Genomic DNA, 13,440 nt, shown 5'->3' with positions numbered 1-13,440 from the left:
ACCAAAGATGGACTCACTATTTGTAGATCACGGGGAAGACGTGCGTCGATTGAATCCGAACAACATCTACTTGGAGATGGATGATGATGATGACGACTTACCCAAAGGAGGAAGGATGTTTCCAAGGGTTTCAGTAGTTGTGGAGCCTCCTTCTCCCTCCAGCAGCGATGGTAAGAGGGGGCTAGGTGGGACGGGGCTCGCAGCGGGACTGGGGCTGGGTGGAGGACTTGGTCCACCGTGGCCCAGGGAGAGAAGGTGCTCAGACAATGGACCACGAACTTCGCTGGACGTGGAAAGGTGCTCTTCGGCCACCAGACGCATAAGTTGCGGCAGCTTGTTCCAACCAGGAGAAGCAGACCGGTTAGAATGATTTTCATGCCATATTTTAATTCACCCTCATTTTACCTAATATGGTACTAGACCTACTTCTTCTATCGTTTTCTTCTTTACCCTCATTTTACCTGATTCTAGTAAAATTCAACCTTCATACCAGATTCTTATTTACTCTAATTTAATACCAACTGAATCTGTGTAATCTGATAGTATTATTGTCCCAGCGTCTGGACGGTGTAGGCCCTCTGATTGGTCAAATTTAAATTGTCTGTTTCGGATAACTTGAATATTAAGACACAATTCCATACTAAATTAGGATCGCCTCATAATAATACGAGATTTCTTCATAAGCATCGTTTCTGCTCATATAATTTTTGGATAATATCGAAGAAAATATGTTTTAGAAAGTTCATAATCCATTGGATTAATTACATTACAATGAAAATTCTCCACAGTTACGTGATTATGTTTGACGTTTATAAAAATTCACGCGTTTCTTCAAGATGGCCGACAGAGCGCACCTCTGGCGGTTTAAAAACGAACCAAATGCCTGGCGCGAATATTTAAATATGCAGCTAACAATACTTGACTACTTACCATTAAAAAGCGTTTTATAAGAAGATTTCTTCTGGAAGCTTATCACTTTGTAATGGCATTTATCATTATTTTTTATATTTTTTTTTCTTATTAATTATATCTGATTTTATATTGGCATGTTTTCTAATTTCTAAAATTGCAAAATTATTTATTTGCGATGCTTTATATCCTGAGTGAAGTATTTTAAGACCTGAATTTTTATCGAAAGTGTAATCATTATTTAAAAGATTATTTGCAAACTCAGATTCACTATTTCCATTTATAGCCCTGCGATATTCTTTAGTTCTGACTTCAAAGTTTCTATTGGTTCTACCTTTGTAAAAGATATTACAATCATCTCAATTGAGTTTTTAAACTCCTGTTTTTTTTGTTTGAATTTTGCTATCATTATTATTAAGAATATATTTCTTCATTGTTATTAGTGTAAAACGCCAGTTGAATGGTACCAGGATTGTTTATATATATATAATTTTAGAAGTATCGTTATCCACAAACAGAATTCTACGCCATTGTTTATTTCTATCTTTAGAAAGACCGTTTGAAGAGAATGTGTTTAATTTTTTTATTTAGTATTTCAACTATCAATTTATTAGAATAACCGTTATTAAATGCTATTTGTCTTATGAATATATTGTTTTATGGTTATATGCTATTTGTTTTTTTCAGGTCTTAAAATACTTCACTATAAATAATTTTGAAATTTTAGAAATGAGGAAACATATTAATATAAAAGCAGATATAATTAACAAGAATTTTTTTATAAACTCTCTTTTTAATATTTTCCCACTCAACTGGTCTTTCCCGTCTAACGATATTGTAATTCCTAATTATTATAAACCCAGCCTACTCTTACTCCTCCCCCCTCCTTCCACTTCTTCTTTCCCAATTGCAATCTATATTTAATTTTTTACTTCGGTGTATACACAATAAAATGTAAACATTATATTTATTTATTTATTGGACAATTTGCATAGCGCCGCTTTTGTGAGATATCACCTCAGGGGCGCTATATTGTAATAATCTACCTTTATATATAGATTTTTACTCTCCTGATGAAGGTGTATATATAATCTAGCATTAAACTTTATTAGATACAGTAACAGTTGTAGGTAAAGAATTACCACCAGTTGGAGTAAAATTAGCACCTTTTAATTAAACCGACTGCTAATGTCATCGCACAATTACCCTCCTTTTATTCATAAACACGGGTACAATTAATCAATATGTAATAATCTATTATTTAAGTCAACTTTGTTAAAACTATCTTTAATTGTGACAAACTAAACGATATTGATTCAACTTATAGACATTGACGGTTGTAACACATATTTAAGCACTGCAAGTCTCCTATGAGCTAATTATATTAGGTACGATAACAGTTAATATCAGTTGTAGACATGTAGTCAATAATAGTGTTTCATTTGAAATAATCCATCACAAATACGTAAAATTTCATTTATTCAAACAACTGTCATTCTTATTATGCGTAAATTTAGAATGTTATTATTAATTAACTCCTTCCTGTTCCGTGTTTTAACAATATATATACTCACCCTCTCTCTGTGAATGTTCTAATATCTATCTATTAAATGTAACTGTTGTTAATATCACTTAAAATGGGCGAAGCCGAAGCAAGAGCCGCCCGCAGGGCCTAGCAGAAAAAAACCCGCGGAGCGGGTTTTTAACTGCTAGTCTGAATTATTGGTCAGAAAGTTTCATTTAAAAGTGTCAGTGATTTTTCATTCTTGACAAATACTAGTCTTTGGCAAATGGCCCTTGAATTGGTACCCCTTCAAGGTATTATTCTGAAAAATTGAAGTCAAACCTTTGAATTTTAATCTACAATTTTATAACTTTTTAAAAATATTGATCTCGTAGATTATCAAAATCTGCTTCCTCGCTGTGGGGCCCAGGCGTCAAGAGTGCTTTAGTGGAAGGCCGGCGCCAGCTGCCCATCATCAACCCGCTGGTGCGCTTGCCTGCCTGGCCACACGTGTCAGGCGGTCTGGTGGGGCGATGTCTGCTCGCTAACGCGGACGCCCTGTGCGCAGCAGTCAGTCCGCTGATGGACCCACAGGTGAGAAATTGTTTTTATCCCTACTGTAGCAAATTGGAATGGACAGCGGCACAGGCACAGCTCTGCAGTCTGCTTCCATGTATTTATCTGTTCAGTTGATATTGTTTTTTAGCCCACTGATTAATCCACATGAAAGAAGGTGTTTTGGTCGCTACCAAAATTCTTTCCAAAATATAAAGTGGGTTGGACTGTGGCAGAGACACACTGTGTTCTAGAAGTTTGCTGGAACCTGTGTACTTTTCACGCGGCACGTTTGTGGCAAAGGTGAAATTCATTATGTAGTTTAATTCTATGAAAAACTTTAACAAATAAAGCATTATGAACTAAGTACAGGTGTTTTCCGCAGGGTGATTGATTTTTTACTCACCATGTGATGCGTAGATAAATTATAAACCATCGTTGTCCGTTGTCACCTTCGTAGTTGGTGGTCATTACCTTTCACAATCTTTCTTTGATATCTTTTTTATCCTCCAAAAACGTATTTGAAGTTTTGAGGTGTAATTACTAAGCGGTATTTGGCCACAGCTAAGAGCGTGTTTGTTTTCTGCCAGGAAACCCTGCTGGAGGGCTTCTACGAGCGCTCCGTGATGAACAACTACTTCGGCATCGGCATCGATGCCAAGATCTCGCTGGACTTCCACCAGAAGCGAGAGGAGCACCCGGAGAAGTGCCGTTCACGCGCCCGTAATTACATGTGGTACGGTGTGCTGGGCTCCAGGGAGTGGCTGCAAAGAACCTACAGGTAACCCACATGGATATATCCACCTTCTTTTTTTACAAGATAAAAATCTTAAATATTGTTGTAAAGGCCTTTTCTTTTAGTATGCCCCACTTTTAAAAGGAGGTAAGTCGGTACCATCTGTATGAGTGGAAACTCAATCTGTTCGGCCGGTAGCGAGCGACCTTCCCACCAGATTATCTCTATGTATATATCACAAGCAATGTCACTTCAACATTGCTTTCATCTTCTTAAACCTTTTGGTTTCCAGCTTTGGATTTAGGCCTCCCTCTAAATTTTTACAGTTTTCCCAATTTTTGGCGGCTCTCACCCATTTAAAATCGAAAATAGTTCTCTTCATATTTATATAATCACCCCATATCGTCTGTGATCAACGTCTATTTCCTTTACTCAATCCGTTGACGCCATCCAATAGAAGGCATTAGAAATCCATGTGAAACTTTATTATGTAATATTCCCCTTCACCTCTAAAAATTTGTATGTTTTAACATGTATCACAAAGAATTATACATCAATTAGAATGGATGTTATTAAAAACAATTTTAATAAAATCAGGTGTCCCTCGGGATCAAATCTAAGACCACGTTTATTTTATATTTAGAAACAAAAGTATCGAAAGGAAGTTTGATAACTGTAAGAGTTATTATTTATAAACTCTCTAACCCTTTGTGGCAAATCTTTCGTGATATTCCTGTAAAATTGTAAACTTGTAATGTAAAAAAAAAATTCTCATCTTAAATTACAGACATCTCGGCCAGCGCGTGCAACTAGAGTGTGATGGCCAACGCATCCCCCTGCCCGAGCTGCAGGGCATCGTAGTCCTGAACATCCCCAGCTTCATGGGCGGCACCAACTTCTGGGGCGGTGAGGGAGGGCCCGGCAGTCCCTTCCTGGCGCCCAGCTTTGATGACCGCGTACTCGAGGTGGTGGCCGTCTTCGGATCCGCGCAGATGGCGGCTTCCCGCCTCATTAACCTGCAGAGACACAGGATCGCGCAGTGCAGGAATGTGCAGATCAACATACTAGGTAAGGATTTTTCCATGGGTGCATGATATAGAAGAACAGAACATTATAGAAAAGTGAAGAAAAAATACAGACAAACACCTAACCTAACCTAATCTAAACTAAATTCAAAACACCTGTAGTAAAAAAAAAAATTTTAAATAATTTCTTATTATTGAAGACAATATTAGCGATTCCTAAACGAAAATCTGAAATAAGAAAATCAGAAAAATATACGATCACATCTAGGACTCGAACCCAGGACTTGCCAGTCAGCAAGGAAAGGGTCCTGGGTTGGAGTCCTAGATGTGACCGTGATGTGACTAGACTAAAGTAGAGGCAGAGGTAAAGTACATGGCTTTAAAAAATATGTATCGTAAATTGTGATATTTTCAGTGCATTTGTACATTTCGCCTCCAACTCTAGAAATATTTATGTTTAAACATCACTTTTAGAATGAACTTTATTCGAAAAATTTTACAGTAAAATGCGGTGTCCCTCAGGATCAAATCTAAGACCACTTTTATTGTCTTCTCTGATTCAAGCAGTATCTGTTTTTATTTTAGCTAATTTTTCACTTGTTTGTCAACAGAGCACTTCTATTTTTGCTCTCAAGCTTACCACAAAGTTAGAGACCGGTAGCGATCTTATCGTCATTTACAAAAAATTTGTAAACATTAATGCTGAAAAATTGACAAATTAAATAAAACAAAATACAAAACTTGGAGAAAATCAGCATGGTTTCTTATCAAAAAAATCAACTTTATCCAATATTCTCGAGCTTTCACAGAAAGTAGCAAAAGGATTGGATACTCAGTATAAATAGTCGTGATTTATAAGGACTTTGCAAAGGCATTTGACCGTGCAGACCACGACATACTACAGATCCACAGAATAAGCTAGCTAAAGTTTTTTTATGACTTATTTAAGAAACAGAATATGTGTATGTATTTTCGGTCATGAGTGCAGGGAATTCCCTGCATTTGCAGGAATACCTCAGGGGTCAACTCGGGACCTCTATTATTGATTGATGATATTGATGCATCCAAAGTACCACTAGCTTGCTTTTTGCTGACAATTTTAAATTTGTCCAGGTGATACGCGACATTCAAGGTTGTATTAAAGTACAACTTGATTTAGACGCAATATCTTCATGGGCCTATAAGAATAAACTTTTCTTTAATGTAAAAAAAAAACAGCCCATACCTCTTGGAATGCTATAAATTGTTCAGTAGAACTACTGAACAATTTATAGCAACCTCAACACAAGCTTGTCCTAGTGAGGTTAAAAATTATACAATTTAGCGTAAAAAAGATACAATGTAAATAAACAATAAACAAATACAACTACCGCCAGGGTCGACATCACAACTTTCTCTATATCCCACATGGCAGAACGGACGTTCTGGCCCAGCATAGCATGACAAGAGGTATGGTGCTGCTAAATGAAATCTCTAGGTCTCTTGTCTTTTTTAACATTGGCCTCGAAGGTTTCAAGAGTCATTTTAGGCAAGAACTCTAAACTATTACGTTGTTAAGTATTAAAAGTTATGTCTTTTGGATTATGTGTATTGTAATAGGATTATGTAAACGTGTAATAAGCAGTGGTTTTATAAAAATATTTAATTTATGGAGAATAGTGCCTTAGCTAATGATTGACTGTAATTTGTATGAATTTAAATGAATTTGTATGAATTTGAATGATTTTTTCGGTTTCCAGGAACAGAAGGAGTTCCCGTACAGGTGGACGGAGAGGCCTGGCTCCAACCTCCAGGAATGATCAGGATTATGCACAAGAACCGGGCGCAAGTCTTGTGCCGCTCCAGAGCTCTGGAAACCTCCCTAAAGTGAGTAAAATTCATAAATAAATTTATGTAAAATGTCCTTTTTGGTTCCGGCCCTACCTTGTTTGATTGTTACCTTATCAACAATCCGTGTATTTATATTAAAGAAATTTTGAAACTTTTCTTGGACATTACTCATTTAGAAACTGGATAGTAACTAAAGACTTTAGAAATTAATTGTGTGCCCAACTTTAGATTGCCTAATTTTTGTGAAAAGAAATGTTTTATTTTTATTTTTGCCCCCAGAACATTCAACATTAATAGCTCCCGGCATCAAAGATCACTTCCATAGTTACTCCATGTATTTTCTTTTTGAAATCGATCGATTCCTGATAGCCAATGTTTTCTGACAAGTATCGACTCTTTATAAATTTTAATTCTATATTTGGATTCATCGCATATCATATTTTGCGTGTTGTCGAGTTTTTAACTCGTGATATCTGGTCTCAAAGCCAAAACTCGTATTCCTCTGCCACAGTCCTAGTCACATTTACATTGTAGCATGAAATCTTGGAGTTGGCTGCATCAAATTACAGTGTCCCTCGCATCAAAGGGCTCATTTCATCAAATGATTGAGTAGGTACCCGAAGATCTGCATTTAGAAATTATTGTTTTACCCCAACTTAATATTAGTGGTTGAGTACCTATTAAGTGATTGAGTTTCCCCCAAATCTACATTATTTAGTGGTTTAATATCTCCCATCAAGTGTGAGCTCCCCCCCCTCCCCCCCTCCCCACGACATGCAACTAGCCATTCAGTGTGAGTAGTCCCCGCACTCCTCCTACTACGAGTTCCCCTACTAACTTTGCAGGACCTGGGGCGAGAAGCAGAAGCTGGGCCCGCCCGGGGGCCCCCCGCAGGCCCCGCTGCCCCCCGCTCCGCCCCCCGACGAACTGCCGGCTGCTGAGCTCGCCCAACTGCTCATATTCATTGAGACCTCCAACACTCTGGTTAAATGGGTAAGAAGAGACCTTAAAGTCATTAATAGCTGAGTGGAAAAATGCGTCGGGTTCCCACTTAGGAATTGTGGGTTCAATTCCTTTGCTAGCTAAATCCTTTATCATTACACAAGGAACATTTTTCGCTTCTAATGATAGTAGTAGGAGGTTTTCAAATATTCTAAGATTATTTTTGTAACCTGGGGGTTTAGCACTGTGAAATCGATAACTTTACAATGTCTTATCGATAGATAGATAGATAACTACCGATGATTTTATACCGCCCTATATCAATATGATATTGATAAAATCTGTCATTTGTGGTCAGTTAGCGATGTTTGCTAGCACGGTCGAAATATGATTCTGACAGTTGGTAGACAAATTCTGCTCCTTTTAGTGAGGCCTCCAAGGTGTTGGATAAGCTGTTAACATGCCCACCTTTTGGATATCATTATGCAAAATAAATGGCTAATTAATGAATAGAGGTGACCTAACTTAAGCCCTTGAGTTGAAAGGAATCGTAAACACGATCCATGGACAATCGAAACTCGATCAATTGATTCCATTCCAACTTGGAGGAATAAAAGTTGCTAGTTATAACTAAAGACCTCATCAACTAATTAGCTCCCTTTTTAGTATCAAAAAGTCCATACGGACTGCCAACACATATTTATTGCCAGTATTGCGAGCGTATGCCGATTTTCATTACCAATACATATAGATCTGCGGATCAATAGTGCAACCTTGCCAGCTAAATTGCTACAAAATCGTCGGTAGTTCCGCCTATAGATTTGATATTGTAAATTTATTGATATATACTGGCAACACTGGAGTTATTTGACATTCTGAAACATTAAACGTCGTAGAGTTATGTAAAAATATTAATGAATTTGGAATTTTGAATCGAAATACTAACCTAAATATGCAATGGCAGTTTGTATTTACTTTTTGGCACTAAAAAGGGAGTGAGGTCTTTATTCACAACGAATTTCGCTTTGCGAGGCCACACAAATGTATGGGCTCGTTGGAGTCATTGGCCCAAGCTAATAAAACTTGTCACGTATACGAATTCTTTCAAAACTCAAAAGCTCACTTCAGTTCGTTAGCCAGTTATTTGATTTGTGTAATTTTTGTGAAATTTAATATTGACCACATCATTACGTTCCTTGATAAACCAGTAATTTTGCATTAAGAACAAAATTATTAACAAAGTAGCGTATATCAGCAGTCAACCAAAATTTAATTGATAGCCAAGGAGCCGTGTTACATTTGGCGGGCATTTTTTGTCTATCGTCGTTGATCGTGCTCGAGAATGTTGCTAACTGATCATAGATCACGAATTCAGTCAATATCATATTGACGTAGGGCTTTATCGATTGTGCGTGCTAGACCTCCTGGGAATGTTTGTCTTTCTTTAAAAAGTGACAGAGAATTGTGAACCCGTCAACTTGTAATTTTGTACAACAACTGCTGAAGATTTTACAATTTTATGCCTATTAATTTATGTTGTTGATTATTTTTTTATAAAAACTGCAGGAACATTTCCGTTTTTATATCCTTATTCATCATTATTTCTGTTACATCTAATATGTCGTTCATAAGAAAAAGGGAGATGTTACTATGTACCTCAGTATCTGTAGTACGCCTATCTGGAAAGGCGATTTGTGTAACCAAAGAAATTGCTTCTTTTTTAAATGTTTTAACTTCTTCATTATTTATATACTCCACAAGTAGAACGTTATCGGAGTTTATGCACGTATTTCAGAAATTTTCTAAGACAGTTAGGTGGAACTTGAAATCTTTGCAAATTTCATGATGCTCATCGTTTTTATGGCTTTATGCAATAAAATTTCTGCTTGTCGAGGCGACAATTTGTCATTCAGGAGCAGTTATTCCACAAGGGTGCTCGGGCATGTACCCTACCCAAACGTACTATATATCATAGAATACTTTAAATACCAGCAATTGGGTTCATGTTTTAGCGACAAAGTTATTACGGACATTTTGAAAATGGCCTTGAAAGCCGAAACAGCTGTAACAATAATAAAAACCAAAATACTTGCAGAACTTAATAATAATATTATTTTATTTGATTTATATTAAATATTTTATAAAAGAAAAAGTTATTATTTGTTGTATGATATATATATATAAATAATTACTACCATGTGTCGACTCGTTTTGCGAACTGTCTAATTTAATCAGCGGTGCACATCTTGATTGATGGACGTATTATGTTCGATGGAAAAGCTTTCTATTCTAAGCGGGCTCAAGTCTGTATTATGTAGTGCTCATCTATAGGGATGGAGCACACGAGAAATTATCTATCTAAAATGTTATGTGGATGTATAATTGGTAAAATTATATTTGTGTATGACTCCAGGTGAAGATGTCTTCCATCACGGGGTCCGGCTCGGGCTCGGGCAGCGGTCGGGGCAGCGCTCTGTACTCCAATGCGTGCGCAGCTTCCGCAGCGGTCGACGCCCTCACCCCCGAGGGGCGGCTGCTGCCGGCTGGCACGCTGAGGCAGTACCTCGCTACTCTGGTAAGACTATTATAGATTATTTAAAAAAAACCGGTATATAATCGTAATTTTATATTTCTCATTAGTCAGAAGTACACTGGAATTTGCTTCACCAATTTAGAACCCACGGTATAAACTGTACTTTGAGAGAGTAGAACATACCATCTTACCTTCAAAATCAACTTTTAACTTACAATGTACATTTCAACATGACAAACTTCTCTGGCAGTTTAGCGGGTGTTTGTAAGGAAGAATAAAAAATAAAAATAAAAAATCCAATAAAAAATTTAACATATTTGTAACAAAGGTGAACAGTAGCTTTTTTTTGCTTCTTTAGTTTTTCTGTGTTTCATTGTGTGGATGCTATTAACATTGCTCTAGCTAGTATTTAAAGATTTTGTTGTTTCTAATTTGAAATCATGATGAAATTTCACTTTAGGGCGATCCACCGCGACGTTGAACATCCGGAATTGGGCGAAATCACGTAGTCCCTATGTATATGGCGATATGGTCGAAATGCCCGCTTATCACCAGCTGCTTGTTTGGATTTGAAGTTCAGACACATATGTTAGAACTTTTTCCGCATTATATAATAAAACTCTATCCGAAAGGGGTTCGTTAGTGGGAGATTTTCACCCTTGAGAGCTGCCATATTCATATGGATCAATCAACTTCCTCTGAGCTATTCTTGGGAAACTATTTATGGTAGATTATATACTATTTTTACAATTATATTAACACATTATCGGTACAATTTACTAAAACATAATTTATAAAAAAACAAAGTTATTACGAAATAGAATCACATAGTAAATTAAACTGGCAGACAAGGCAAGGGTTAAAACCTCTGGAAAACCGTTTGTGCACCACTGACAATATTTTTTTTCCCGCCGTCTAACCATTTATGCGCTGCTGGCATTGGAATTTCGCCCTACCTAGAGTTTTTTGACATGCGATTTAAACCTGTATGCCGTGAGAAAGTGCATAAAATTTGTTAACAGAATCGCTTGCACTTGAAACACTTTTAGAGTTTTTAATTTCATTTTTGATTTCCCTCAAAAAGGGTCTGATGTACCAAAGGTTAAATCATTTTTTAAATGCCTGATACTTTATTTTTTTCTGGACTTTTTTCAATTCTCTAAATTGAAATTAAAATATTGACATTTTTAAACATTAAAGTATATTTCGAATACATAAATCTGAAAGTTAATTTTATCTAGTTTCTAAAATAGTATTTTTTTACATCATCTTTAAAATGGAATAGAAAATTTTAGAAACCTTTGAAAAATTTCGAAATTCAATGAGAAATGATTAATATTTCAAATTTATAAAACACATAAACGACCCCCTTTTACTGGATAAGCAATGTTTATATCTTTCCATGAATTATTTTGTCAGTTTCTATTTTACGTTTCAATTAGTAATGTTTTCACATACAAGTTTCACCACGATTTTAATTAAGACCGTAGATATAAAATGTAAAATTTTGAAGCTAAATATAAAATACTAAAAAAAAAACCTTTCCAAAAAATGGTTGGCTATTTCAAAAGCCATGATGTGTTTTACTCTCAGTATTTATTATATTTCTAAATTTTCAAACAAAAACACATGATTTTGCTGTGCTTCGCCGTAATATGACTATTTATTAAAAATCTTCCTCGTCAGAGTGATAACATTTATCATAATAATTCCAGGCACGAGTATTGGCAGAATTGTGCTCAGCAGCAGAAGTGGCGGGAGGGGGCCCTCCCCTGCAACAGGCCGTCAGGGCCGCCAGGCAGCAGCTGGCTCTGGTCAGGGACCAAGGGGGCCTCGCCTCACTACAGCCTCCGGACAGTGAGGTAAGATTACATTGTCTAAATCAGAATTGTGCTCAGCAGCGGAAGTGGCGGGAGGGGGCCCTCCCCTGCAACAGGCCGTCAGGGCCGCCAGGCAGCAGCTGGCTCTGGTCAGGGACCAAGGGGGCCTCGCCTCACTACAGCCTCCGGACAGTGAGGTAAGATTACATTGTCTAAATCAGATGCAAGAAATGGTAAGGTTGATGAGGACATTGACAGAAACTACCCTGTGCCAATTTTTTTTTTATTAACTCCACACGGGAAGCTCTGAGGAAAATGTTTCCCCTTGGGGCCTGTGTCATCTTTGGGGATGCTGTGTGGAGAGTTTTTTAAAAGAGCAAGGAACGAGAGGAAGTTCTGAGAAGGAAAAGGGTAAGAGGAGTGGGTAGGTTGGGGGTCACTGTGTCCAGGAGTGACAGAATGTATGAATCATCTCTCCCACTGCCGAGCAGAGCGATGAGTCGGATTGAAGAGGTCAGGACTCTCACCATCTGGCCCATCACGCAATTGCTGGGCAGACGCATTTGCTACCAAGATCTGGACAAACCCCACCCAACACCAGTCACCCCTGCCCATGATTCTCTCTTTTAATCTAGGTTTGTTTATTCCAGCTGGAGGTGCGCAGTGGTCGCAGGGGCTGGCTGCGTGGTGCTGCCTCCCGCCGCGCTTCTTCTGCTTTACCCCTCTCCACTCCGGCCGCATGCTCGTGGGGCGCGCCTGAAGTGGGCGCGTGGCTCGCGTCGCTGCAGCTGGCTGAGTACGCAGAGCTGTTTGCAAGACACGACGTCACCGGTGGCGAGCTGCCCACGCTGGCGAGGCGGGACCTCCGAGACATGGGCGTCACCAAGGTGGGGCACGTCAAAAGAATCTTGCAGGCCATCAAGGATCTGCAATAGATATTATGTCAATTCATTCTACTCCCGTACAACACGGAATTGAGAGGGCTGAGAGTGGTACAACAACAGATGGGGTTTCCAACTCTTGCAAGGCAGGATCTAAGAGACTTGGAAGGCATGTGAAGAGAACATTGCAATAGATATGATCTTATATTGTATCTTTTTCCACATAATACTGAATGGAGGAGATCAGGGGGAATTCTATAGCAGAGGTCGGCAATCATCAGCAGTTCTCAGAGATATGAATTTCACAGTGGTACATGTCAACTGATCAAAATCTTGAAAATGGAAATCCTTGGATCTTCAATAGATTTAATTTCACATTTGAGAAGATTAGGATTAAAAATGGTCTCCAAAAAAGAGATATTTTTTTCATAAAATAAACTAATTTTAGATACTTTCTTTTCCTACTAGAAATTATCTCTGTAATTAATTCTCATGTATTTTTCACATCAGATCATTAATGATCTGAAATGAAAAATGAATTACAGGGAAATTTAAGTTTAATTGTAGATTTGACGAATATTGAACCACCAATGACTTTGACAAATACGTTAAAATTCATGGATACGGATTTATTTTACTTTAATCTGACTCTGCCATTGTGATTTGCTATGGTGTCGGTGAAATAATTATGAGTCTAGATTTTGG

General features: G+C 37.7%; 1 protein-coding gene across 1 annotated transcript in view; it reads left to right on the top strand.

Moving 5' to 3' along the window:
• The window catches only part of LOC149411302 (diacylglycerol kinase eta), a 608,003-nt gene extending 594,815 nt beyond the window's left edge, over window positions 1-13,188 (top strand). Inside the window, exons 15-24 of the mRNA XM_089647677.1 lie at window positions 77-360; window positions 2,809-3,007; window positions 3,559-3,749; window positions 4,492-4,772; window positions 6,469-6,595; window positions 7,405-7,552; window positions 9,915-10,076; window positions 11,750-11,864; window positions 11,921-12,051; window positions 12,505-13,188. Coding sequence (XP_089503803.1) covers window positions 77-360; window positions 2,809-3,007; window positions 3,559-3,749; window positions 4,492-4,772; window positions 6,469-6,595; window positions 7,405-7,552; window positions 9,915-10,076; window positions 11,750-11,864; window positions 11,921-12,051; window positions 12,505-12,789 — 1,923 coding nt within the window. The 3' untranslated portion in view covers window positions 12,790-13,188. The remainder of the gene's footprint in view (window positions 1-76; window positions 361-2,808; window positions 3,008-3,558; window positions 3,750-4,491; window positions 4,773-6,468; window positions 6,596-7,404; window positions 7,553-9,914; window positions 10,077-11,749; window positions 11,865-11,920; window positions 12,052-12,504) is intronic.
• The last annotated feature ends 252 nt before the right edge of the window (window positions 13,189-13,440 follow it).

This window comes from Hesperophylax consimilis, chromosome 26, assembly GCF_061612785.1.
Source record: "Hesperophylax consimilis isolate HC1 chromosome 26, BYU_Hcon_1.0, whole genome shotgun sequence".
Classification (NCBI taxonomy): domain Eukaryota; kingdom Metazoa; phylum Arthropoda; class Insecta; order Trichoptera; family Limnephilidae; genus Hesperophylax; species Hesperophylax consimilis.
This window is presented reverse-complemented; position numbering and strand designations above follow the sequence as displayed.